Source organism: Falco peregrinus, chromosome 2 (assembly GCF_023634155.1).
Source record: "Falco peregrinus isolate bFalPer1 chromosome 2, bFalPer1.pri, whole genome shotgun sequence".
Lineage (NCBI taxonomy): Eukaryota > Metazoa > Chordata > Aves > Falconiformes > Falconidae > Falco > Falco peregrinus.
The window spans coordinates 15,208,275-15,233,339 of NC_073722.1; the positions used below are offsets into that span (position 1 = coordinate 15,208,275).

A 25,065-nucleotide genomic window follows, 5' to 3' on the forward strand; every position below is an offset into this window, starting at 1 on the left:
TATGGTGAAGTTAAGTAAATTCTTTGACCTTTCCATAGGTGCAGCAAATAGAACAGGATTAGCATAAGCAAATTCAGACTGTCTGCCTGAGATGTGTGCATATGAGGTTAAACATTTTTTAAAGCATTCCTGAGACTTTGACATTTGTAAAGCTGGTTAAGATAACTGCTACCTGAGGCATGACCTCTTTACATGGATTCCAGTGTGATGTACAGTTGTCATAATTTGCCTGCCAGATTGTAAAATCGAGTAAATGTTCCTTTCAGTTAGGTTTGGGTTGATCAGAGATATGAAGAAAAGAAAGATATTCCGTGCCCGCCCCCCCCCCCCCCCCCCCCCCCCCCCCCCCCCTAGTACATTTCTGTCGTCATAATCTGCCAGGATTAAAGGAGTAGAGGGATGAAAATTAGGAGTTGAGACAGAAGTTGAAAGAGGGAGGAACATGCCATTTCATATTAATGAATACTTAAGTTAAATGCATAGTATAACTTTTCTTGGAAATTTCACATTTTAATATGGACTTACTTCTTAAGGAAGATGCAAATGATAATGACAAATATATTCAAGCAATCCTTATCTTATTTACTGGGAGAAAATTAGGTTTTTTGTCCACTGATCTGTTAACCATGTTTGTTTTTTTTTTTTTAAAAAAAAGGAAAGGAAAAAAGTGTTTTGAGTTCCTAAACTGTAAATAAAACTAACTTAGAATGAATACCTGTGTAAATAATGTTTTTGTTATATAAATGACTACAAAACTTTTTGTAGCTTCTTATGATAAGCACGGAGAACAGTGCAAATGGTCTCCCTATTTAATCCAGAATGTGCATGTTTCAATTGTGAACTTCATTATTATTTCTGACAGTCAGATTAACAGCTCTGTAATTTGGTTAAATTTACCAGTTGTGTCTTGGTTGATAGTTTCTGTTTATATGCATATAAGCTGACATACTTGCTCACTTCAGTGATTCAGAAATACTCCTCTTATATTCTTATATATGGGCCTGGTATGAAGCTCTATGAGAATGACCAAAAATCTACAAAGAAATCTGCAAAATCCTGCTTCACGAAGAAATACCCAAGAGTCTCATTGTTTAATCCAGACACAGAAAGCAAAACGGGTGACAAATCATAAATACCTTTATGGCATCTGTTAACAAAGTTTAAGCTGTGTAAAATGAGAAACATCTTTTTTTGGAAGGAAGGGAGGCTTGTTTTTCTTTTAATGAAAGAGTTACTGGCTTATCATACCATTGGCAGCAGTGGAATCTGTTTGTTGGCAGTCGCTGAGGGAACATCTCGTTTTGATTTAAAGATTATTTTCTGCTTCAAACAAATTCCTGTAGTGGTTTCCATGGTTAATGCTGCACAGGAGTGTAGCAGACCAAGTGATCTGCAGTCAGCCCTGCTGGTTTATAAACCACAGCTGCCTTTGTTGTGGTGGGTGTTGGTGGTTTTTCTTTCGGTTGCATCAAGGTGCTATGCTTTTCTGGGGCTTGGACTTTGTGTTCAGCATACATTCACTGCCTGTTGTTCTTAAGTTTCACTTCTTTTTGTGTAAAATTTCAAATGGCTAATAAGCAACCTGTCGTTAGAAACTTATTTTTAAACTTCTGACCATTTAAATGCTCAGTTGCTACCTTTAAATGCTTTTAAATTATTCCACTAACCTTGGTGCTCTTCCAGGCAGATACTGTCATCCTTTCATGAGTTTTGCTCTGAGGAGGCCTCATAGCTTTCTCACTTGCTTTGTCAGTATAGAAGAAACTGGCAGAAACAACTTAAACTTCTTAAAAGTTTTCCAGTATAGGACTATTCTGTGATTTCCATGAGCAGTTCTCCACTCTGACTTGTGAGAATCATCGAGGTCTGCAAGGAGAGATCCTTCAGTCCTCAGGTGCTTCTGCTGTGTCCCAGGAAACTGTTTCAGTTATGAGTTGAAATTACTGTTTCCTTTCAGCCCCTGAGAATTTCCAAGGAAAGTCTTGGAGGCCTGACAAAACGTGAAAAACCTGAGTGTCCTAAAAACTGCCGTGGAGGTTCTTGGTAACGGCTTGAGTAGTTACGATATAGTGCATAGGCTGACAGGTGGGCTAAATCCTAGAACCACAGTTCAGCTCCTGGTTTGGGCATTTGAATGCCCTGTCTCTCATTTGGTGGGAGCTGAGTCACCTCAGGGAACAAATAGTTCTCTAGCCACCAAGAGCATTCCCAAAGCTTTGTGATGAAGCCTGCAGGATCTGTCTTTGCAGGTCTGGGGACATGGCAGCAGTTACACTGTTGTCCTTCCCTCACCTTCCAGCTAAACATAAGGGTCTTCTGTGTCATGGTTAGCCTGGTCCACTTCTGGAAGACAAAATTGTGAGGTTTCCTTTTTGTTTTGCTCTCACCAAGGGTGCACCGAAGAGTGCTTTAAGTGCTTTTGGCAAAAGCAGGAAATGGATGCAGAAAAAAAAAAGTTTGGGCCATGAGAACAAGTGCTCTGAAGTTAGGAAGTTTCTGTTGTGTGGATGACTGTGCAACATGCAGTTTGGCCCAGGCTTGCCAGATATTTGGGTTTCAAATTGGCTCCATAGGTTAGTATGCTGCCGTGTCTGTTTAAAAGCCTTGGTTGCTCTGGTTACAGTGAATTGGCAGGATGACTCCCAAATTAATCCCTGCATGGCTCCAGGGGTGGGTGGGAGCAGACAGTGATGTTCAGGTTTGTATTGTGCCAGATCTCTAATACATCGCTCTTGTGTTCTATGATAAGAGCTTTTCAGAAGTGTCCCAGCAGGCTGTTTTAAGCCTGCAATGTTTTCTCTGACACCTTTCACCTTTGAAAGGCAGAGAGGGGGGTGGGGTGGGGTGGGTGTGGGTCGAGGGAGAGAAGGCCTTCTGCTGTTGTGTCTAAGGTGGTCTTCCAGGGAGCCCTGCCTGGACTCCTGGCAGCTCAGCCCTGTGGCTGTGCTAAGCCCAGTCCTGGACGTGATTTACTCTGTGGGTCTGCTTTAGGACTGAGACCGAAAGGACCCTCCTGCTCCTCCACATCTCCAATGCTCTCACTATCTTTTCTGTGCTGCTGTTGCTTTCCAGAAGTTCCAACCTTTGCTGAATTGTCAAACATTTTTAAAATTGAAGTCTTGTTTGCACCAGCCTCAAACCAAACCCTAACTCCACTCCATCTCTGGTGATATTTCATGTGAACTAAGAAACGTATTTGCTGGCCAGATCTAATATGCTGCAGTTTTCTGTCTTATACTGGCATATTGTGTACTTTTTCTTTCTCTTTAATATAGGTATGAGGCCATTTATTGTAAGTACACTTGTGGATGCTCACCCAGTCAGCTAAAATTCTTGTTTCTTGATTTAATGACTTAAGTTAACTTTGTTTTCGTAATGTACTTAATATTTTGATATAAATATATCAATGCCTAATGGCTTTAACTGTATGTTAAAAGATTATTATTTGCTACTCATTAGTCTATTCTGCAGTTGTTTGTAGTGTTTCTAGTTGCAGAAATTTTTGTGTCCCCAAATGAAAATAATTTGTCATGTCTCTCATTCTGGTGTTCAGTCATTGAGACTGTCAGTCTGATCTGCGAGACTGGCACAAGTAAAGCAGTTGTAATTTGGCTGCAGCCTGTACACTTCTGAAATTTCTGCAGATTTCCTGGCAGTGGATTTAAATAAGGGCTATAATATTTGAAAACTTGAATAAACTCATAGATGTGATTTTTATTTTATTATTATTATTATTTTAGTTAGGACTCCTAATTTGCTTCTCCTTTATTTTACTTTGGAGCTTGCTTGCTCTTCTCTTGTTATTGCTGATGATAAAGTGACTTGTCAGTCTGGCTGCAGAAACCTAACTGGTGTCTTTTTTTTTTCTTTAGGCACTCAGTGTTACTGAAACGCTGATCAAACCTTTGGAAAGATTTAGGAAAGAGCAGCTAGGGGCTGTAAAGGTTTGTTCCTCATTGCCTTTATGATAGTTTGTTCTATTTCTCTACTTGGATTGGATTGCATTGCAGTGATGATGTGTAATTGACAGAAAGATACTGTTGTTTACATTTAATGTATTCATGCTTTCTTTTTCCTACTTTAAGAACTTGCTTCAGAAACAAATGGAAAGTATGTTTCAAGAAGACAAGAATATGTCCTTTCCCTTGCTGCTTTCTTCTCCCTCTCTTAATCTCTTGTGTCTGGAATAGGAGCAATCTTGCTAACAGCCTGCCCCCTTCCTAATGGGTAACCCTGTTGTGCTTTGTATTTGTTTGCAGTTGCACAATCAAAGGCTGAAAAATATTCACTACCCAAAGGAGCTTGCTCATCCACATTGCTTTTAACTGTATTTTTACAACCTGTAAAGTGAAAATTTCCTTTATTTTAATTTTTGTTTTGAATAGATAACTTAATGCATCTGCATGAATGGAAAAAAATAGGGATGGAGAAGCTGAAGACAAGATCTCGTTCAAAGTGTTTTTGATTTTTTTGTGAAAGTGTTAAATTTTTTTAAGATTGTCACAATGTTGTGTATATTCTGAAAAAAGGCAAAGTAAGCTGCAAGTATCAGGGACAAGTTTGACCTTTTTCTACCTGTCTACCTTTCTTCTTCCAGTAAGAAATTTTAATGCTTATTAAAAAAAACCCCAACAAAAAAACCTCCAAAAACCCCAAAAAACCCACATCCCCCCAGCTATTTCACAGAGCTTTCTGTTCCAGTACTCAATTCATACTTTTTTAAACTACTACTCTACAGATGTTTTATTTTATCATTTCATGACTTCATCAGCAGTGATATTTAATTGCTAACATTTCAGTTATGAGTCCTATGCATTTTCACTTTATCAGGAATGATTGTCATGTTCTGAATAAGATTTCAGTGTTCGTGAATGAAAAATGCTCTGTTGATCATAAATCATTACAGTTCAATAGTACAATGAGCTTTGTGTAATTTTATGGGCTTCTGAGAAGTATATCTTATGTCCCAACCAACATACAATAAGAACTTGGTCTGTAATATAGGGAGGCCTTCCAAGGGAAAAGAGAATTTGTTCTCAATGTAACCTATTGTCATGGGCACAGCTGTAATGAATAGATTATTTCAATAGTATTTTTGGTGTTAAAGAACATTGCCGGTTTGGGGGTGAGAACTCCTAATGCTTTAAATTATCTCATGATCTTCACTCATTTCCTGGTCAGAATCCTGCCTGTGATGTTTCCAACAGGACAAGTTACATGCACGCAGTCTACATCTCACATGTTGTTTGGATGGATATTTCTTTCCATGCGTCCCTGCATACTGTTTCTGTGAAGTTGAAGCTCTTACTTGTGATTTAGCCTTTCTTTTTTTTTTTTTTTTTTGACAGAATACTCAGTGATCTTAAATAGAACAGTCTTGCATAATTGTATAACATTTAAATTAAAATCCTCTAAAGTATTTAAGTCTTCAAATATTCTTAGTTAAGTATTTATTCGATGTAATCAACGTACTGACACTGAAAATATAATACTGCTTAGCTCTGAAAACCAAGTTGTAGGCTTTAGTAGTGAAATATATCTGGAACATTGTGTAGTATTTGCTTTAGGAAAAATGTACAGTGTACCATTACAAAATACAGGTTGAACCTGCTGCCTCAGATTTTTCCTGTATCTTACATCCCCTGCTGATGAAATGGTCTGAGTTAGGTTTAAGAAGATAAAGAAAAAAAAAGTTTACTTCCATAGTGCTGGAAGCTGAGACCCTTATTGAATTACTCCTTAGTAAAAAGTGTTGCTGCTGTAATTCCAAATTACATGTGTAAAGTTTTTGGCTTTGCCTATTTAGAAGTTAATAGTGCTCTTTTTTTCTGGCAGCACTCAAATGTTGACCAGATCAATAGAATTTGCTTGCTAATATGTTATCTGTAATCACACTAATACCATATGCATATCTTAATGTTTTTCAGTTGGTAAGGAATATTGTGGCTGCTTTTTGAAAGGAAGTTCTTAGGCTCAAAATGGAGAAAAACCTAGCATTTTTGGTAGAAGACCTTGCTGAGAAGCAATCCTAAACAGCTTAGATATCCCCTCTTTAATAGAATGCTACCTTCAGAATCCAATCATTCAGAGAACAAAAACATGCATCACTTTCAATATACTATTATTAAAAATAAAAGGTTAGGTGGAAAAAAAAAAAAAGAGTAAGTATGTCCATGGAGTCTAACCAGTATGTTGCGTAGGATACATTTAAATGAAATTCCAAATTGACAGATAATGGAAAAATATTTTAATTGAACTGGTATCTTTCTGATGAGTAAATCTGTCAGTTCTTGACTGTGTAATTAAATACTTGATTTTACTTAGTTTGTTTTCAACTGCAGTTCCTTCAAAATAGCTTCAAAACTTGTTGGTTAATTTCATCAATGCAGCTTTCTGTCTTAACACACAGAGTTATAAAACTAGAACTGAGGAAACAAAAAGGGTTGCTTTACAATGTCTTCTACTAAATTAGATCCAAGAATTTAGACTTCATAGAAACATTTGATGGCAATCCCTCTTCCAATACATTGGTTTTGATGGTCAGAGAAATGGATTTACACTTGCAAATGATATTCATGTGTGTCTGTGAGAGTTTCTGTTTTGCTAGCATGATTTTATGTGTTATGGATATTGTTATGTATTTAATTTTTTTCCCCACCCCTGGGGGCAATAAATCTGGTAGAAGCAGGAATTCAGTACAGAGGTCTTTATATGGCTTTAAAATAGTGGTATTTGCTTTGGATTTTGAACTGTGAAATTGTAGGAACTTTCCCTTGTTGATTATAGAAAGTTCTTTTTTTCAGAAACTGGTTATTTCCCTTTAAGTTCTTTATTAAAAAACAAGATAATGTGGATGATCCCTGAAAGTAATGACAAATGCAATAAATCAAGAAAAGGTTGTTTGTTTGGCTTTTTGTAACTTAGAAAATGTAAGCATTTGCGTGATAAGCTTCACCATATTGATGCAATAGGAATTAATGTCAAGTTAGCCTTTATAATTAATTTTAAAAATGTTTCCTTAGTTATTGGAGCTATGATAATTTGTTTCTCTTTGTTTCTGATTAGTTAGAATTTTAGAAGAAGAAAGAAGGAGGCTTTTCTTACATTTTTATGCAAAATGAATGTTATTTTGTTTCTGTGCCTAGGAGGAAAAAAAGAAGTTTGATAAAGAGACAGAGAAGAACTACAGTTTGTTAGAAAAGCATTTGAATTTATCAGCTAAGAAGAAAGAGCTACAGTTACAAGAGGTATTGTTGGCTCTTCTTTTATGCAAGCTGAAGGTTTTTAAATAGGTAAATATATTTTATAAAAATGCAAAAATAGCATTCATAGTAGTAGGAGAAAAATTCCTGTCAACTGGAAAAGTTGGTGAGGAAATCGGTGTTTGCTGAACTTGGTGGTGTACCCCTACCATTTTCTGAATTGAGGGCTTTACTTGGTGTGTGTATGAAGCACTGAACATCATGTTAATTTTTTTACTTAAGAGAACAGCAAAGTGCAAGTGTATTGTAAAAAAAACCTCTGTATTTCTTATGAGGCTTTACCATATATGTAATTTGCATTGCATTTTATGTATTGACTAAGTGGTCCTGTGTTAATGCTTTATGCAAAGTACAGCAAGACTTATGTTCCTGAAGGAAGTGGTTTTGTGCTTCCCCCCCATTTTATTTTTCCTTCCCCCCCCCAAGTAATGCTACAGAAAAATTTGTTGACTATTTGTAACTTCAAAACATATCTGTTTTGCATGGCATTCCTGCTGTCCCTGTGGGTTTATTATCATCATCTTTATTTGTAATAGCTTTTATTTCTGGAACAACAGCAAATAGTATGTCAGAAGACAGCAGAGAAATCTTGCAGAGACCAGCTGTAGGCAGAAGGATTTTTTTTTTCCAGAGAAATGTATTTATGTCAGAATTATTAATACTTAGTCTATTAATGCCTCATATCATTAAACACTTAATGTTTCCCCCGAGATAGCTCTTCTCTGTGCCCTCTACCCCACCCCAAATAATCTATGCCATTTTTCATAAAAACTAGTTAATGTAATTGGGAAGTTCATGGGAACTTATGAGAACATAAGAACTGTAGTTTTGTTTCATCAGTTTGTCAAACTTAAGTTCTCAAGTTTCAGTAGGATGTTACTACTCCATCCTGCATTTGCAAAATAGGCCCTTATATGCATAAATGAGTGTCTTGTGGGGCGTTGAGTTGTGCCAGTGAAGTTACTGGGCATTGCTCATGTGCCAGGACCTGTACTTTTATCAAATTGATCAGCTGCCAAAGAACTTGAGGCAGAAGAAATGAAAAAGTATTAATTATGATCTCTTGATGATATCAAGAACATATTTCAAAGTCTGAAATGAGACCTAATCTCAGTGGGTAAATACTGTATCAAATATATCACAAATATATCCAAAAGCTGTATCAAATATAGTTTGAAGTTTTAAAGCATATGTGACGACTAGAATGAGCAAATAGATTTGTTTTAAATGTCCTTCAAAGCTTCATGAAGGAAAATTCTGAAATTCTTCAGTCAGGTTTTTTCATTTATGCATTTAATTTTGGAGTATAAATGTATAAGCAATTAAAAAAAAGGGCTTGCAGCATGTTGTCAGAGTGCTAAATAGGAAAAACTTTCTTGCATAAGGTTAGAAAACGGGTGTATATAATTGCACAGGAGCTTCCTAATTTAGTATTATACATGGCTAGTTGTGTCAGTTCTTAACTGGAGTAAATAAAAGATGCAGCTATAAATTTGACAAAAAATCAATTAAAAATATGTCACATTGTGAGTCTTACGTTAACATAGCCTTTGACTTAGTGGAGGGGTGGAGGTATATTCCTGAAATTTCACTGAGGCACAGTGTGTGTCATATTTCTTTGGAGAGCAAACTTGCTGCATGCATGGAGAGGCTCATGCCTCAAAAAACTGAGGAGAGATGTGATAATTTATTTACAGGGGAATTGAGAGGAATCAATAAAATGACTGTGTTGGGTATTGTATTCTTGGGGAGGGCAACTGAAACAATAAACAACTGAAAAACAAGAAAGAGAGAAACAGGCTTATGCGGGTCTTTGGTGTATATAGGGCAGTCTTCCTATCAATTAGCCAGATGACCTAGTAAAACCACTTCATAGTCTTTTTCTATGGTGTTGTGGCACCCTTCAGTACTTCTATGTATCATCAGAAGCTTTGCTGACAACTCAGTTCCTGTGTTGCGTGGTTTATATGATGCATCAGAATGGCTTGGCTTCTTGAAACACGTTTTCTTAGATGTGCCTATTAGTGCCGTTTTATTTTAACGGCATTTGTTGTTCTACCCCTTTAACTGCTGACAGATTTCTAGCACAGAGCAGCAAAGCATGTCTTCAGGTAAAACTGTCTTAAAGCTAATTTGACTTACCTCCTCTTAAAGCATAGCAGTCACTGTTCTGCCTGAAGGATATAGACTCAGTATTTAAGAGGGAGTCTATAACAGTAAGTCTAGTGTTTTTAACTAACCCTTTCTCTATTTCCTTTTGCAGTTGAGTGTAGAAGCATTTGATATTATCACATGGGCAAAGACTAGGTGTTAACCACTTTATAGAGTATCCCTTTGTAGCCTTTCTTTAATATATTTTAATAAAGGTGTCCTCTAGCTAGTTCTTGAAGTTTTATATTTTAATGAGGGCATGTACACCTTAAATAATAACTTAGTGAAATAATACATATATGCTAGAAAGTTAGAGATTTATGTAGAGATGAATGGCAGCTGAAATATAACTGTTCACATCAATATGGTGTTGGCATTTCAGGAATGCTGAGCTAAAAATCAGACGCAGCTACTAAGGCTGTGTTTTTAGATATGTGATGCTCTGGAAACTTGTGAAGTGTCTTACCAATAAGTGAACTTTTTAAAATTGCTTTTCTTGTTAGCTAGAGCCAGCATGGGTATGGGATGGGTACAATAGCATTCTGGCTATTTACAGCAGTTATTTGGGTTATAGAGTAAAGCTTTCAGGACCAGCAATGTGATTTTCAACAATAACATTTTCTTCCTTAGATTGACTGGGGAGATGATTTCCACCTTTTCTAATGGAAGATGCTGCTAGCCTCCTTTCTCTGTTTGGGCAGGCACCTTTTCAGCACTATTTAAGCAGCACACAAGTACCTGATCTGATGTATTTGGTTTGGATTCCATAGAAAAGAAATTTGAAGAGATGTCATTGGAATGTTTCTTAAAATTTAGCCTAGTGATTCAAAACAACATATGTTATATAGTAAAAGGGATTTGCTGCTGACATTTAGAAGTAACTGAATGAGCTGTGTTGTAAAGGAAGAAATCCCAGTCTGGAGAAAATTCTCTTATTGCTTGCCACTTGTATGCTGTACATGTGCTGCCTGCAAAATGTCTTTGAAACTTTATTAGCTGTATTCTGTGTGCAGGCGGATAACCAAGTGGAGCAAAATAGAAAACACTTCTATGAGCTGTCCCTGGAGTACGTATGCAAGTTGCAAGAGATACAGGAGCGGAAGAAATTTGAGTGTGTGGAACCTGTAAGTACCAGTGATTTCAGCCTACACTGTCATCCATAAGGGATGGAGAAAGAGTGCAGCTGGACAAAAGCCAAGGAGCTCTGTTTTCTGGGAAAATGTATGTGATTGTGTGACTTAAGAGAATTCACGCACTCTTGTGTTAAATCTGTGCAAATTCCTAGTACAGATACACTTAACTAGACATCCTAAAGCTGACCTCAGTAATTACTGTTGATTTGGATCCATTGATGTTGAGTTTCAGAAAATGTGTGAAACTTTGCTGCACTGCAAAAACATTTGATTTGTGGTGTGAGTTAGAGGATTCGAAAATATGGTGTTGGCGTCAGACTTGTTGCATTTTTTTGTTTAACCACTGAAAATGTTATTCCTGACTAATGTAAGGAATTAAATATGAAGGTTGCACTTAAAGGCCTGTTAGTGATGAAGTGCAGCTATCAATTAAATAAGAGGACACTGCTGACTAAAAAGCTCATTATCAGGTAGTATGATATGTTTGATTTCAAGTGCAGTTGAATCTGTGCAGAAATCAATTGGTTCCGATGAATTTCAGTGAAAATCATACATACGCTGACTGGACTTACTTAAATCTCTAAGCATATTCTAAAATTTTCTGAAGTGTGAATTCACCTCATAGTATAAATGCAATTTTATGAAACAACAGGAGAACAGTAAATGTAATACTGAGATAAAAGAAGATGGACTGTAGAAGTGACTTCCATTTATTCACACTCTGAAGTCTGTATTTTTTTGACCAAGTCTGTCCTTTTATTCAAATACAGTTATTTGGGACTTTTTTCATTATTACATTAATATGACCCTAATCGAAGTAGCTGGTCATCATGGAGTTAGAGAGCTGTATATTTTAGCTTATTCCTGTATGAAAAAATTTCTAAAATCCTTAAGCGGGAATAAATTACTTCAAATATATTAGCATTGTTCAAGGAATGGGAAAATACTGTGAAAAATGTTTGGGATTTTTTTTGTTGTTTGGTTTGGTTTTGGATTTTTTTTAAAATTTTCTAGTATTTAATATTTTTTTTTTTTAAATACCTAAATAGTTTAGGATTCGGTTCTTGTGTTTCAAACCATGTGAAGTTTCCTCACAGTCAGACTGGAGTAATGACTGTTCAGATCCTGTTTTTGAAACATGTCCCTTTCTCTTTTCTGAAAGCTCCCTCTAGATGGGGCTGAAATTTATATTGACCAATTTGTATGTGAAGTTTATGCTAGGGTAGTAAACCCAAATTATTTAGTACCAAATTCTTATTCCCTTTCCCCTTCATAATACTTCGAATTTGTGAGTTTTTTGCAGTTCTGAAAATGGCTTATTTGCCTATGACTTCAAACTTTATTAATAAATACATTCTTAGGTTTGTTCTCTTTAATAAAGAGATTTGTTCTTTCCTGTATCACTTGCTTCTTTCCGACATCCTGAACCAAAAAGGGAAGGAGAGGTAGGCAGTGTTGCACCTCACCCTGTTTCCAGCACAGTATAACTTACTCCTTTAAAGTGAAACACTGAAGTCAGAAACTGCAACATGGATCAATTGCTGGTTCTGAGAGAAGGTCAGATCTGCATACAAAAAGTACTGATGGGTAAAGATGCTGAAGGGAAAGCTTCCTTCTTTGAACAAACCAGCTTACTCTGATATGAAAGTCATCTCAATGTGGCCTTTAGCAGGGAGGGGAATGACCAGGAAAATGGTGACTAAAAGACAGAATGATTGTTACTTCCTTGTGCACAAATATTTGTTAGAGACATCATTGTTATCAGAGCAGCTGTAGGAAAACATTATATAGGAAAGTTTGGGAGACAGGAAATATACGTTGCCTATGGTCAAATTTAACGTAGAGATCAGTCGTGAAATTCCAGAGACAGGACTACCCAGTAATGTCTACATACATAACTGATCATTTGGATGTAAATAGTTATTAATAAAATGTAGGCATTAGTGGAAATTTGTTTAAAAACAATCATTTTTTCATCTCTGATCTTTCTGGAAAAGGCTACATGCAGCAATCATATTCTGATAAATGGAGTTTTTCATTCTAACAAGTCTTTTGTTTGTATTTCAGGTGCTCTCATTTTTTCAGGGTCTGTTCACTTTCTATCATCAGGGATATGAGCTTGCTAAAGACTTCAATCACTACAAAATGGCCCTGCAGATAAATATACAAAATGTAAGTTGAGTTTTATATCTATGCCTTTTCTGAGTAAAATTGCACCCTGAAGTTGCTGTATATGTAGTTATCCGTATTGCCAATACTTCATCGGTGTTAGTGCGTTGCCTGTGAACTGTGGGGATATAGTGCCATCTCCTGACGAACTAACCGCATCGCTGAACAAGTCGTCCATTCCACCGAGAAGTTTGTAATTTCTGATACTCTAAAACAAACACCAAGCAAAATGGCCCTCGCTCCTTTTCGCAGTTTTTTACAGAGACTTAACACAAGGATTGTCATGAGAGAGTTAAAAAATGAATGAACAATGGAGAATTCAGAGAATGGGTAATGAAATGCTAAGGTCCTCAGTGGTTTAGGTGTGTTTGAAATTGAGTGTGGTGGTCATGTCTGAGGGTCATTGCTTGACAGGGCTACATTAACCATAATTAAGAAAAGGAAAGAAAACCTGCTGGGCTTATAAGTGTGCTTTTTTTTTTTTTTTTTTTTTTTTTTAAATCTGTCAGCAATGTGACTTGGAGTTTCTGTTCATCTTGAAGCAGCCCTTTCATGCAATGACATCTCTGATAGTTTGGGGTGCAGAACTGCTTCGGGAGATGTGTTGTTAGCACCCATGGCATATTTGACAAAAATCACGTGTTTCTTCAAGAGCAGGCTAACCAGGGCCTACCACTAGTTAGTGTATTGTCACACCAAATTGCCCAGTGTGGTCTGGTCAGGACTGGGACAGCAGTAGGCAAGGTGACAGGCTGAAGCAATGGGACTGACAGCGTCACTAGTCAGATGGTCTGTTTGCTTCCTTGAGATTTGTTGAAGGTTAAAACTTGCTCCGAGGAACTTTGATGTGCCAGAGGCCTGTTGGTAGGGAACAAATGTGTGCCCTACTGCGAACAAGCAATTCATGATGGTGCCATCTGTTTTTTTGACCTCTAAGGGCATCTGGAATTAAGATACAGAAACTACTTCTTGGAGGTTGCAGTCTATTTTTAGAAATGGCTTAACTAGCATGCAGTAGCAGGAGGTGGGAAGCGGAAGAGAGGATTATGGTTGTTGTAATACATAGGGATGTGATTCATGTGTCATGATACCATTCCTTTAATTTTTTTCCCATATGTTTAAATCTCAAGTTTCCTCTTGAGCTTTTGTTTGGTTTGGGTAGAGGAACTTGATAGTGGTAACTTCATAAGCAGACTTTCATGGCAGAAGTCAGTGTTCTGGAGAAGATTTCAGGACAGTCTTGCAGCTCCTGTGTGCTGAGCTTAACAGAGTGAGAAAACAGCATGGAGCTGCAGTAGGTAGAGGGGAGCTGATGCAAGATGAGCAAGAAATGAGACATGAGAGGGAAGCTGTGGTACAGTTTTGAAGAGCTGGATTTCAGATTACAAATGGAAAACAGCCAGTGGAATGGTCTAAAGAACTGATGAGCAATAAGAAAGCAAATTAATCTCAACAGCTGCATTTTCAATTGACTCAATGGTATTACAGCGTGCCCTGCATTACTGGTCAACTTTTATGAATGGGTAGAACAAAACACCTAGATTTCAAAAAACTGTAGAGAGAAAGGAGGCAAGAGGTTAACTATCGTGATGTAAGAGGAAAGTAGAAGGAAGCATCTGAAAGGATCATGAGAGGACATGACACATTCTCCACTATGGTGAAGATGAACAAAACATCTCAAAGGAAAAATGAACTAGGGCTTGGCTGTTGTACAGCTAAGCTGCTGGCAGAACACTGGATTGACATGTTAAAAATTAAAGGGTACAAGATTCAGTACAGAGAACCTAGCTGGATATGCAGTGATTTGCCATTATAGCAGTAACAATTGCATTCCCTTTCATTGAGGTTGTATTTACTTTGAGAATAATGCTGTGACTTTCCACATTGCTCCAGACCCTGCTTCCCTGTTACTCCCACTGCAAAATGAAAGAAAGGGGAAAACGCCCCAAACACAGCCTTGTAGGCCAAGCTCCTCCAGTAAGCTGATTCTTCCAACATTCTTATTCTCTTGTAAAATTCCTGCATCTCCAACCCGATTCACCTGCACTCCCAGAACTTTTCTCTTGTTATCTCGGTTCTATGCCCAACCCCATACAAGGTTTGTTGCAGCCTAAAGCATGCTCTCCTGCCCTGCAATCAAACCTGGCCTTCCTTAGGGAGAGGAGGCATAGCCATGCTGGTGCAGCAGCAGTGGTCAACCCCTGGTTAAGCTCAGCTTTGTCACAGCACAAAGGGAAATAGACATTTTCTTGAGGTTTTTGGAGCCTGTGGTGCTCCATCCCACCATTCCCAGGGTGTATTTCACACACTCAGATTTGTGATCACTGCACAGCTAAGGAAGATCCTGGCAGGATCATTTAAAGCATCTAACCTTGGAGTGATCAGTGCTCAGACAAGAAGGTTTGAGCAGTCTGTCACTATCAATATTTTTGCCTTTGCCTCGAGTACAGAGTATATTTTTTAATGCAGCTTTTCTAGGAGATTATGAAGAGGAGCTTATAAAATTGTTTGGAGCCTTGGAAATGAGTTTATGTCAGGATCTAACTCCATAATTTACAAACTGATGTGACCTGAAAATGAGATGATGGATATGGGGTGGGGGGGTGGCTCAGGGCAGTTGTTTTGCCTGGACATAAGGCAGCAGTGTTTTTAATCATCACCTAAAGAATATCTTCCTATTTCCTTTATAAAATGTTTGGGTATGGGTGACAGCTTGTATGGGCTATGTTTGTGCCCATGAATAAACTCCTTCCAAGCATAAATCTGGAATTTGCATGTACAGATGGCCAGTCAGGAGCATAGTGTTAACTGTATACGTACAAGAATGAATACTTGCTTATATTCATGGTATATTTCTCAGTGTATGCAAATGGCTGCTTGTGCTGGGGGAAAAAAACCCATAAAGTAGGTGAAGCAGCATTTTCAGAAGCTCATCCGTTTTCAGAAAAATAAAGGTGCTTTTTGAAAGCCCCAAGACACATAAGCATGCATCTGGAATAATATGCTTTCCTCAAAACACATGCACCAACTGGGGAAAATACCAGCCAGGAATTTAAATACAAGGTTTCAGTTTGTGCAACTTGGCCAAGTGGGTATGTGGAGAAAACTAGGTATTACCAGGATTATTGTGGTTTTGTTATTTGCTCATTGGCCAATTGCCAATGTTTTTCAGACCAAACCAAAGAGTTTCTTGTCAGGTGTGAGCTGCTCTGTTTTGTGTCGTCCTATTGTGTAATTTGTGGATGGTATGGTTACTTTCTGACTGTTTCTACTAATATTCTAATAAATATTTCTCTTGTGGCTGCTTGCAAACTTTGAAATGAGTGACATTCAGGAATAATAATAAACTGGACTTTTGTTTTTTTGGGGGTGGGTTTTGGGGTTTTTCTGCATGCTTTTTTTCTCAGTAACTACAGAAAATCATCTCCTTCCTGACAACTAGTAAGAATCTCATGAATTCAGTGAACATCTGTAGTAATATTTTTCTAAGGAAACTTGAATATTCAAATCCAAAGTAGTTTTGTACTCAATATTTCACCTCTTTCTGAAGAGGGTAGCAGATTGTTTTAGAAATCTACTCTGGCAATCTTTGTGCTTTCCACACTTATAACAGCGAATATCTAAACCATGCTTTTAATTTTGAAGAATATCAGAACTTGAAGTAATCATGTATTGAAATTGTGCACTGACTATTCTAAAATGGCCTGAATAATTCTCTCATTTTATAAATAATTATTTTTGGTGTGTTGACCCTGGCTGGATGCCAGTGTCCCACCAAAGCCGCTCTACCACTCCCCTCCTCAGCTGGACAGGGGAGAGAAAATATAATTAAAGGCTTGTGAGCTGAGATAAGGACGGGGAGGTCGCTCACCAGTTACAGTCATGGGCAAAACAGACTGACTTGGGGGGAAAAAAAATATTACCATTCAAATCAGCGTAGGATAATGAGAAATAAAACCACATCTTAAAAACACCCTCCCCCCACCCCTCCCTTCTTCCTGGACTTAACCTTACTCCTGAATTTTTTTTTTTTTTTTTCTGCCTTCTCCCTCAGAGCAGCGCAGGGGCACAGGGAACAGGGGTTATGGTCAGTTCATCACACATTGTCTCTGCCACTCCTTCCTCCACAGGGGGAGAGCTCCTCACACTCTTCCCCTGCTCCAGTGTGGGGTCCCTCCCACAGGAGACAGTCCTCCATGAACTTCTCCAGCGAGAGTCTTTCCTGTGGGCTGCAGTTCTTCACAAACTGCTCCAATGTGGCTCGCTTCCATGGGGTGCAGTCCTTCAGGTACAGACTGCTCCAGCGTGGGTTCCCTGCAGGGTCACCAGCCCTGCCAGCAACCCTGCTCCAGCCTGGGCTCCTCTCTCCATGGGGGCACAGGTCCTGCCAGGAGCTGCTCCAGTGTGAGCTCCCCATGGGGTCACAGCCTCCTTTGGGCATCCATCTGCTCTAGCACGGGGTCCTCCCTGAGATGCAGGTGGATATCTGCCCCACTGCTAACCTCCATGGGCTGAGGGGCACAGCCTGCCTCACCAGGGTCTTCACCACAAGCTGCAGGGGAATCTCTGCTCCAGTGCCTGGAGCACCTCCTCTTCTTCCACCGACCTTGGTGTCTGCCGTTGTTTCTCTCATATTCTTTCTGTAGTTGCTCCCCCCCCCCTCCCCCCCCCCGCCCTTAAATTACATTATCCCAGAGGTGCTACCACTGCCACTGACTGGCTCAGCGATGGCCAGTGGCAGGTGCATCTTGGAGCCATCTGGCTCAAACCTAGGGGAAGCTTGTAGCAGCTTCTCACAGAAGCCACTTCTGCAGCTCCCCTGCTACCAAAAGTTTGGTGCACAAACCCAATACATTATTATAACTCTTATCTGCCAGGAAGAGTAAGTCTTTCTTCCACTCTACTAATGGCGTTTTGCCATCTTGTTTTAGACACGAAATCGTTTTGAAGGAACAAGGTCAGAGGTAGAGGAGCTCATGAACAAGATCAGAAGAAATCCTCAGGAACACAAAAGAGCAAATCACTTCACGATGGAAGGTTATCTCTATGTACAGGAAAAAAGTAAGATGTATTTTTGTAGTACCCGTATTGTGCATACAGGCAAGTCTTATTTCTGCAGGTAACATAAACATGCAAAGAATGTACAGTTTATTGAACAGTGTCATCTGAGTACATGTTCAAAGCTCCTAATGGCAGCATTACTGTGGCTTATAAAAAGATCATGGTGCTGGAAGCGTGACAGTTCTTAGCAGAGGTGATGGAACCCTGGGCGGGGCCAGGGGTGATGGTGACCACTCCTGCGCAGGGCAGCCCTGGGGAGTGCCAGTGCCTGGCCTGGCACTTTGCATAGGAGGATATTGCTTCAAAGGAGGGGTGTTCCACTGGTTGAGTGGAAAGACTTGAAGTCCATGTAACCCAGCAACTGGGCATCGCTCTATGTCTATTGTACGGGTCAAGGGTACTCATCCTACCTGACCATCACAGCAGAATGGTGGGCGCTCATCTGAGAGCCAAGAGCCCAGACTGCAACTCCAGCTGGGAGGTCTGCACCATCTACCCCAGCCATGGCCAATGTCTCCAGCCAGATGGAGCTGCTGAGGGGAGAGGCCACAGTGCAGACCTCAGACCGCAGGATGTGCCCGGACCTTTCTCCTGGGGCAGGGACAGGCAGCGGACCTGCCTGCAAAAGCTGTGCCCAGGTGAAGGACCTACTGCAGCAGGAGTCTGAGCTGGCTGCGTAGCATCGGTGAGGCTGAGAAGGAGCTAGATAGCTGGTTCCAAGGACAGCCTACAGTGGACCCAGAGCCCACGGCCAAACAGCCAAAACCTCCCCCACCAGCACACACAGGAGGGAAGGCAGCCAATAATGCAGAAGAATGGAAGACTAACAGAAGGACCTGCAGGAGGAAGGGACTTCCCTTGGAGCCTGAGGCACCCTTGCAGAACTGCTTCGTTGCTCTGCCAACCGAAGAGGAGACAACAGTCACATCGGGAGAGACGCTGGAGCCAAGTAAGGCAGCCTGGTCTGCTCCTCGTGCGACAGCCGGCATAACTGAGGAAAAGCGATGGGCGATAGCAGTAGGTGACTCTCTTCTGAGAGGTGTGGAGGCACCTGTGCTGACCTGATGTGCTTTCTAGAGAGGTGTGCTGCTTACCGGGGTCTCACATCAGGGGTGTCACTGAGAGTCTACCAGGCCTTATACAGACCACTGACTATTTGCTGCTGCTGCTGTTTCATGTGGCACCAGTGATACAGCCAGGAGCAGTCTGAGGGGCATGAAGAAGGATTACAAAGCCCTGGGAGCGCAGTAAGGGACTTTGAAGCACAGACAGGTTTTTTTCATCAATCTTCCCAGTCAAAGTGAAAGGGTTTGTAAGGACCAGCTGAATCTGGCAAATCAACAAATGGTTGCAGGACTAGTGCCACAGTTACTTAGAACATGTGGCTCACTGTGAGAATCCTGGGGGCTGATGAGGTTCATCTGACAGAGAAGGGGAGACCAGCACTGGTCAAAGGCTTGCCAAGCTGGTGAAGAAGGCTTTACACTAAAGCTGCTCGGGGAGGGGAAATCTCAATCCATCCTATTCCTACCAGTTTGGTGCCGGTGCCAGCAAGAGATGCCTGGAGAGGAATTGCAGGGCAGCAGGAGAACACCTGAAGAGCAGCACAAGGGAATTCTAACTGCTCCAGCCAGTAAGTCAGGTTCACTGGGGACCCAACTCAAATGCCTCTATGTAAACACATGTAGCATGGGAAATAAACAAGAGATGCGTGTACACCTGCAGGGCTACAATCTGACTGGCATCACAGAGCTGTAGTGGGATGACTCTTATGGCTGGAGCATTGGAATGGAAGGATACAGGCTCTTTAGGAAGGAAAGTCGGGGGAAAAAGGAGGTGGTGTTGCCTTCTATGTCAGCAACCAACCGGAGAGCATGGAGCTCCACTGGGGATGGATGAGAAGCCAACTGAGAGCAGAGCTTATGAGTCAGGATTAAAGGGAGGGCAGGGACAGATGACATTATAGTGGGGGTCTGCTACAGGTCACTTGATGCTAGTCAGATCGTAGCCCTGCAGGTGTACACGGTGTCCTCTATAGACAGGAGCTGCCTCACCTTCACAAGCTGTGATCCTCATGGGGAATTTCAACCATCTTGATATCTGTTGGAGGGACAACGCAGCAGGGCATAGGTAATCCAGGAGGTTATTGGAATGTGTTGATGATAGCTTCCTTCGCCAAGTGATAGAGGAGCCAATGAAGAGAGGTGCCATGCTGGGCCTTGTTCTCACCAAGAAGGAGGGGCTGATGGGGAATGTGAAGCTCAAGGGCAGCCTTGGCTTCAATGACCATGAAATAGCGAAGTTCAAGATCCTTAGGGCAGCGAGGAGGACATACAGCAAGCTCACTGCCCTGGACTTCTGGAGAGCTGACTTTGGCCTCTTCAGGGATCTGCTTGGTAGAGTACCATGGGATAAAGCCCTGGAGGAAGGAGGGATCCAAGGAAGCTTGTTGCTGTTCAAGGATCACCTTCTCCAAGCTCAGGAGCCGTGTGTCCCAACAAAGACTTAAGCTGAGAGGCCTGCATGTATGCGCAAGGAGCTCCTAGACAAACTCAAATACAACAAGGAAGCCTACAGAGGGTGGAAGCAAGGACAGCTAGCCTGGGAAGAATACAGAGAAACTGAGTAGCCAGGGGTCAGGTTAGGAAAGCTAAGGCCCTGATGGAATTAAATCTGGCCAGGGACATCAGAGACAACAAGAAATGTTTCTATAGTTATGTCAGTGATAAAAGGAAGACTAGGGAAAACGTGGGCCGTCTCTGGAAGAAAATGGGAGACCTGCTTATCGAGACCATGGGGAAGGCTGAGGTACTCAGTGACTTTTTTACCTCTGTCTTCACCGGCAAGTGCTCCAGCCACACCGCCCAAAGTCACAGAAGGCAAAGGCAGGGACTGGGAAAATAAAGAACTGCCCACTATACAACAAGATCTGATTCAAGACCATCTAAGGAACCTGAAGGTGCGCAAGTCTGTGGGACCTGCTGAGATGCGTCTGTGGGTCCTGAGAGAACTGGCAGATGAAGTGGCTAAGTTGCTATCCATCATATCTGAGAAGTTGTGGAAGTCTGGTGAAGTTCCCATGTGCTGAAAAAGGGGGAACATAACCCTCATTTTTAAAAAGGGAAAAATGGAAGATCTGGGAAACTACAGGCCAGTAAGTCTCACCTTGATGCCTGGCAAAATCATGGAACAGGTCCTTCTGGAAACTGTGCTAAGGCACATAGAAAATAAGGAGGTGATTGATGACAGCCAACAGGTCTTCACTAAGGGCAAATTGTGTCTGACAAATTTGGCGGCCTTCTACAATGGGGATACAGTGTTGACAGATCAGGGAAGATTGTCTGGTGTTGTCTACTTGGACTTGTGCAAAGCTTTTGACCCTGTCCTGTATAACATCCTCTAAATTGGAAAGACATGGATTTCACAGATGGACCACTCAGTGGATAAGGAGTTGGCTGAATGGTTGCACTCAGTCAACAGCTTGATGTCCAAGTGAATACCAGTGAGGAGTGATGTCCCTCAGGGGTCTGTACTGGGACCAATGCTGTTCTAACATCTTTGTTGGCATCATGGATGGGAACGAGTGCACTGTCAGCATGTTTGCCAGTGACAACGAGCTGTTGTGCAGTTGACATGCTGGAGGGAAGGGATGCTGTCCAGAGGGACCCTGACAGGCTTGAGAGGTGGGCCTGTGTGAACCTCACAAATTTTCAGCAAGGCCAAGTGTAAGGTCCTGCATGTGGGTCACTGCAATCCCAAGGACAGAGACAGGCTGGGTGGAGAATGGGTTGAGAGCAGCCTTGAGGAAAGAGACTCGGGGGTGCTGGTGGATGAAAAGTTCAACATGGCCCAACAACGTGTGCTTACAACCCATCCTGGGCTACGTGAAAAGAAGTGTAGCCAGCAGGTTGAGAGAGGTGTTTCTCCCCCTCTGCTCTGCTCTCCTGAGACCCCAACTGGAGTGCTGCGTTCAGCTCTGGGCCCCCCAACATACGAAGGACATGGACCTGTTGGAATGAGTCCAGAGGAGGGCCACAAAGTCTGGAGCACCTCTCCTATGAAGGGGTTGTTCAGCCTGGGGAAGCAAAGGCTCCAGGGAGACCATACAGCAGCCTGCCAGTACCTATAGGGGACTTACAAGAAAGATGGGAACAGACTTGTTAGTAGGGTCTGTTGCAATAGGCCAAGGGGTAATGGCTTGTAACTGAAAGAGGGTAGATTTAGATTAGATAGAAATTCTTTACTGTGAGGGTGATGAGGCACTGGCATGGGTTGCCCAGAGCAGCTGTGGGTGCCCCATCCCTGGCAGGGCTCAAGGCCAGGCTGGATGGGGCTTTGAGCAGCCTGGGCAGGTGGAAGGTGTCCCTGCCTGCAGGTGTGTAGGAACTAGATGTTCTTTAAGGTCCCTTCCAGCCCAAGCCATTCCATGACTTTATGAATTGGAGGAAATTTTGTTTGATCAAAGGATGTATTTCATATTGTGTTTAATACCTTACTAATGACTTCCTCTAGAACTGTCAGACATTGTCGTCAGAGCAACATGAGTTATCAAAGTAGCCTCTGAAAACTGGGCTAGTTTGGTATGATGAAATTGACTGTCATTTCCTTGGTTCAGTGATATGCTTTCATTACCTGATTGTGATCATAGGGTCAAATAAAGCAGGCTATATGCTAGGTAGCTAGTGTTGAAAATCTTGCTGTGGAGGTGCATGTCACACAAATCATATCCTGTCAATATTTTGAACAATTATAAATCTTTCTCACTCTAGTAAAAAAACCAAGTAAGATGCAGAACATTTACTGCTCAAGGAATGACCACAAAGTAATTTATTTTTGTATGTTTTTTTTTAAATAATTTTGCATAAATCATATTTTGTCGATGTGTGCCCTTATGGAAATTTTATTTGCTTATTCTGATGAGAGATTTTACTTTTGTGATATTTCATTGATTACTGTTGAAGTAAAGACTTCTGTAAAATTTGTCACAAATTGTGGACACTGTAACGTTCTTTATGGAAACATCAGTATTACAGTGTTCAGGAATAAATTTTAAGAGAACTAGCAGTAAAAAATAATAAAAAAGTTATTTTGTGAGATCAGTTCACTCGTCTTGGTGGTCATGAGCTTTAAAATCAGCTGAAAGGATTCAGAAGAGGTGGGTGTGCCTGAAGATGAGTTGCAGAGGAGCAAGGCAGTGAGACCTTCCAGGTTAGGAGCAGTGAAATCCTCTGTTAGCTGGAGCTACTTGTGAAGGGCTTCCCTGATAATCTGGGGCAGAGTCCTTCAAAAGAGAAGAGTCCTTTGCAAAACTTTTTCTAAAAAAAGTAAATTAGTACAAGTGAGGAGATACAGTGGGTCAGAATCCAAGCTTTAACAGTTAATATTATCGTGCAAATCTGAATAATAGTGTATGCAGTAGGCTGGGCTCTTAAGGAAGTGTGTTCTATGTAGGGTGTGCACTGATGAATAGTTAGGAGTGATTTTTGGTGTCAGAAAATGTGATCAGACCTTAATCAGTAGATAATGTAGAGCTTACAACACAGGTACATTGATCTGCAGTTGCTTAGCTTCCAGTTACCAAGTGTAAAACTAGGTTTCTATGTTCTGCCTAGATAATGTTTCCAAGGGATATGTATTTTTTAGGGAAAAAATATTTTTCTGTAGTAGTGAGACAAATCCATTTTTGGTTGCGAGGCATAAATGTGAAATACTACATATGTCAGTTTTTAGAATAGTTAGTACTGGTTAACATTTGTATTACTTTGTATTATGTTCTTAATTCACACCTTTGTTTTAAATACTGCATTACTAGGAATTAAGTAGGAATCTTCAGTATCATTTTGGAAAGCAGGAGAAGTAAATACACACACTGGAAAAAGTACGTACTATTCAATGGTTTTGTGTTATGTAGGACCTGCTCCCTTTGGTTCTAGTTGGGTGAAGCACTATTGCACGTATAGGAAAGAGACAAAAAAGTTCACCATGATCCCATTTGAACACAGATCAGGAGGGAAAGTTGTAAGTATATTTTTATATTCTACTTTTATACTTGCCCTGTATCAAGATCAGAAGATGTGTCAAGTACTTTCCCTCTCTACCTCCTTGCCCCCCTTTTTTTTTTTCTTCTTTCTTCATACGATTCAGTCTGGCATTTAAGGACATTAACCTGGAGTTAACAGACAGATTAACAGATAAGGATTCTGTAGACTTCAGTTGCTTCCTTTTGGAAGACCAGAGAACATGGTACAAATAACATGCAGTGTTTCATCAGTTAGAATCTGGTTTATCCATGAAGCATCTAACTTCTTTTTAATTATTAATCTGGAAATTATAATAGACATAGAAATTTCTTTCTTGCATGCTCCAGTCAGGTTTTTCTTTCAGAGATATAAGTACTAGATGTGGGACTAGAAAAGAGGATTTTAATAGAAATATAATTTGTACTGACAACTGAATGTAATTTCAGATCTCTTATAGCATCTGAAATATTAAAGACCCAAGACTCTGTTGATCTTTAAATGGCTCTAATTCCTATTGAAACAGTTGGGAATTGAGGGTACTCAGCATCTTCACAGATGATGTGTTAAATGAGTGCATTAATATGGATTAGATATGTTTTGTTGTAAGGAAAAAGGATATCTGAAGCTGGAAAATAATGCTCGAGTCAACATTCCTGTAAATGCAGCACCCTGCCCTGTCTTCCAAAACCGTGAATCTTTAACAAAATTTGAATTTTATCAGGGTATTATATCCCATTAGTTTGAGCAGAGGGGACATGGATTTCATCATTTTGAGGGCTGTATATATTTACAAAACATTGAATTTGGAAGAATCTTTCAAAAGCTCTGGAAAACCTGCCATACTGAAAATTGGTGGTGTTTGGCTTCCTTAATCATTTTAGTACTTCTATGAATTTTTTATCTGATTTACTCTTAATTGTAACTAGTCATTTTGTTAATATAGTATGTGTGTAAACATTTGGCATTCTAAAACACTTATAAAACCATTTTTCTGTATTAAAAGATCTCTCATTTTGAAACCCACAATGCAATTACTCCTTCAGTGACAACCTCCTGTGTCTAGAGATGTTGAATAAGACAAGAAATAATTAAAACGTCCAGTTAATCCTGATTAAATCCTGTACAACTCATGCAGCATTCACAGATGAGTTTATTTGATTTCTGAAATATTAAGCGTAAAATATGATTCTTGTGTTGATTGGTCTTGAAGAAAGGCCTGGTTCTGTAAGACGGATTGCAGATAGTAAAGAACACTTACATTGTTCTAGT

At 40.3% G+C, this 25,065-nt stretch overlaps 1 protein-coding gene across 1 annotated transcript in view; it reads left to right on the forward strand.

The window, feature by feature from the left end:
* Nucleotides 1-25,065, forward strand: part of ARHGAP10 (Rho GTPase activating protein 10) — a 155,119-nt gene that overhangs the window by 51,552 nt on the left and 78,502 nt on the right. Inside the window, exons 4-9 of the mRNA XM_005243310.3 lie at nucleotides 3,873-3,944; nucleotides 7,146-7,247; nucleotides 10,427-10,537; nucleotides 12,614-12,718; nucleotides 17,647-17,776; nucleotides 23,688-23,794. Of these exons, the coding sequence (XP_005243367.2) occupies nucleotides 3,873-3,944; nucleotides 7,146-7,247; nucleotides 10,427-10,537; nucleotides 12,614-12,718; nucleotides 17,647-17,776; nucleotides 23,688-23,794 (627 nt within the window). The remainder of the gene's footprint in view (nucleotides 1-3,872; nucleotides 3,945-7,145; nucleotides 7,248-10,426; nucleotides 10,538-12,613; nucleotides 12,719-17,646; nucleotides 17,777-23,687; nucleotides 23,795-25,065) is intronic.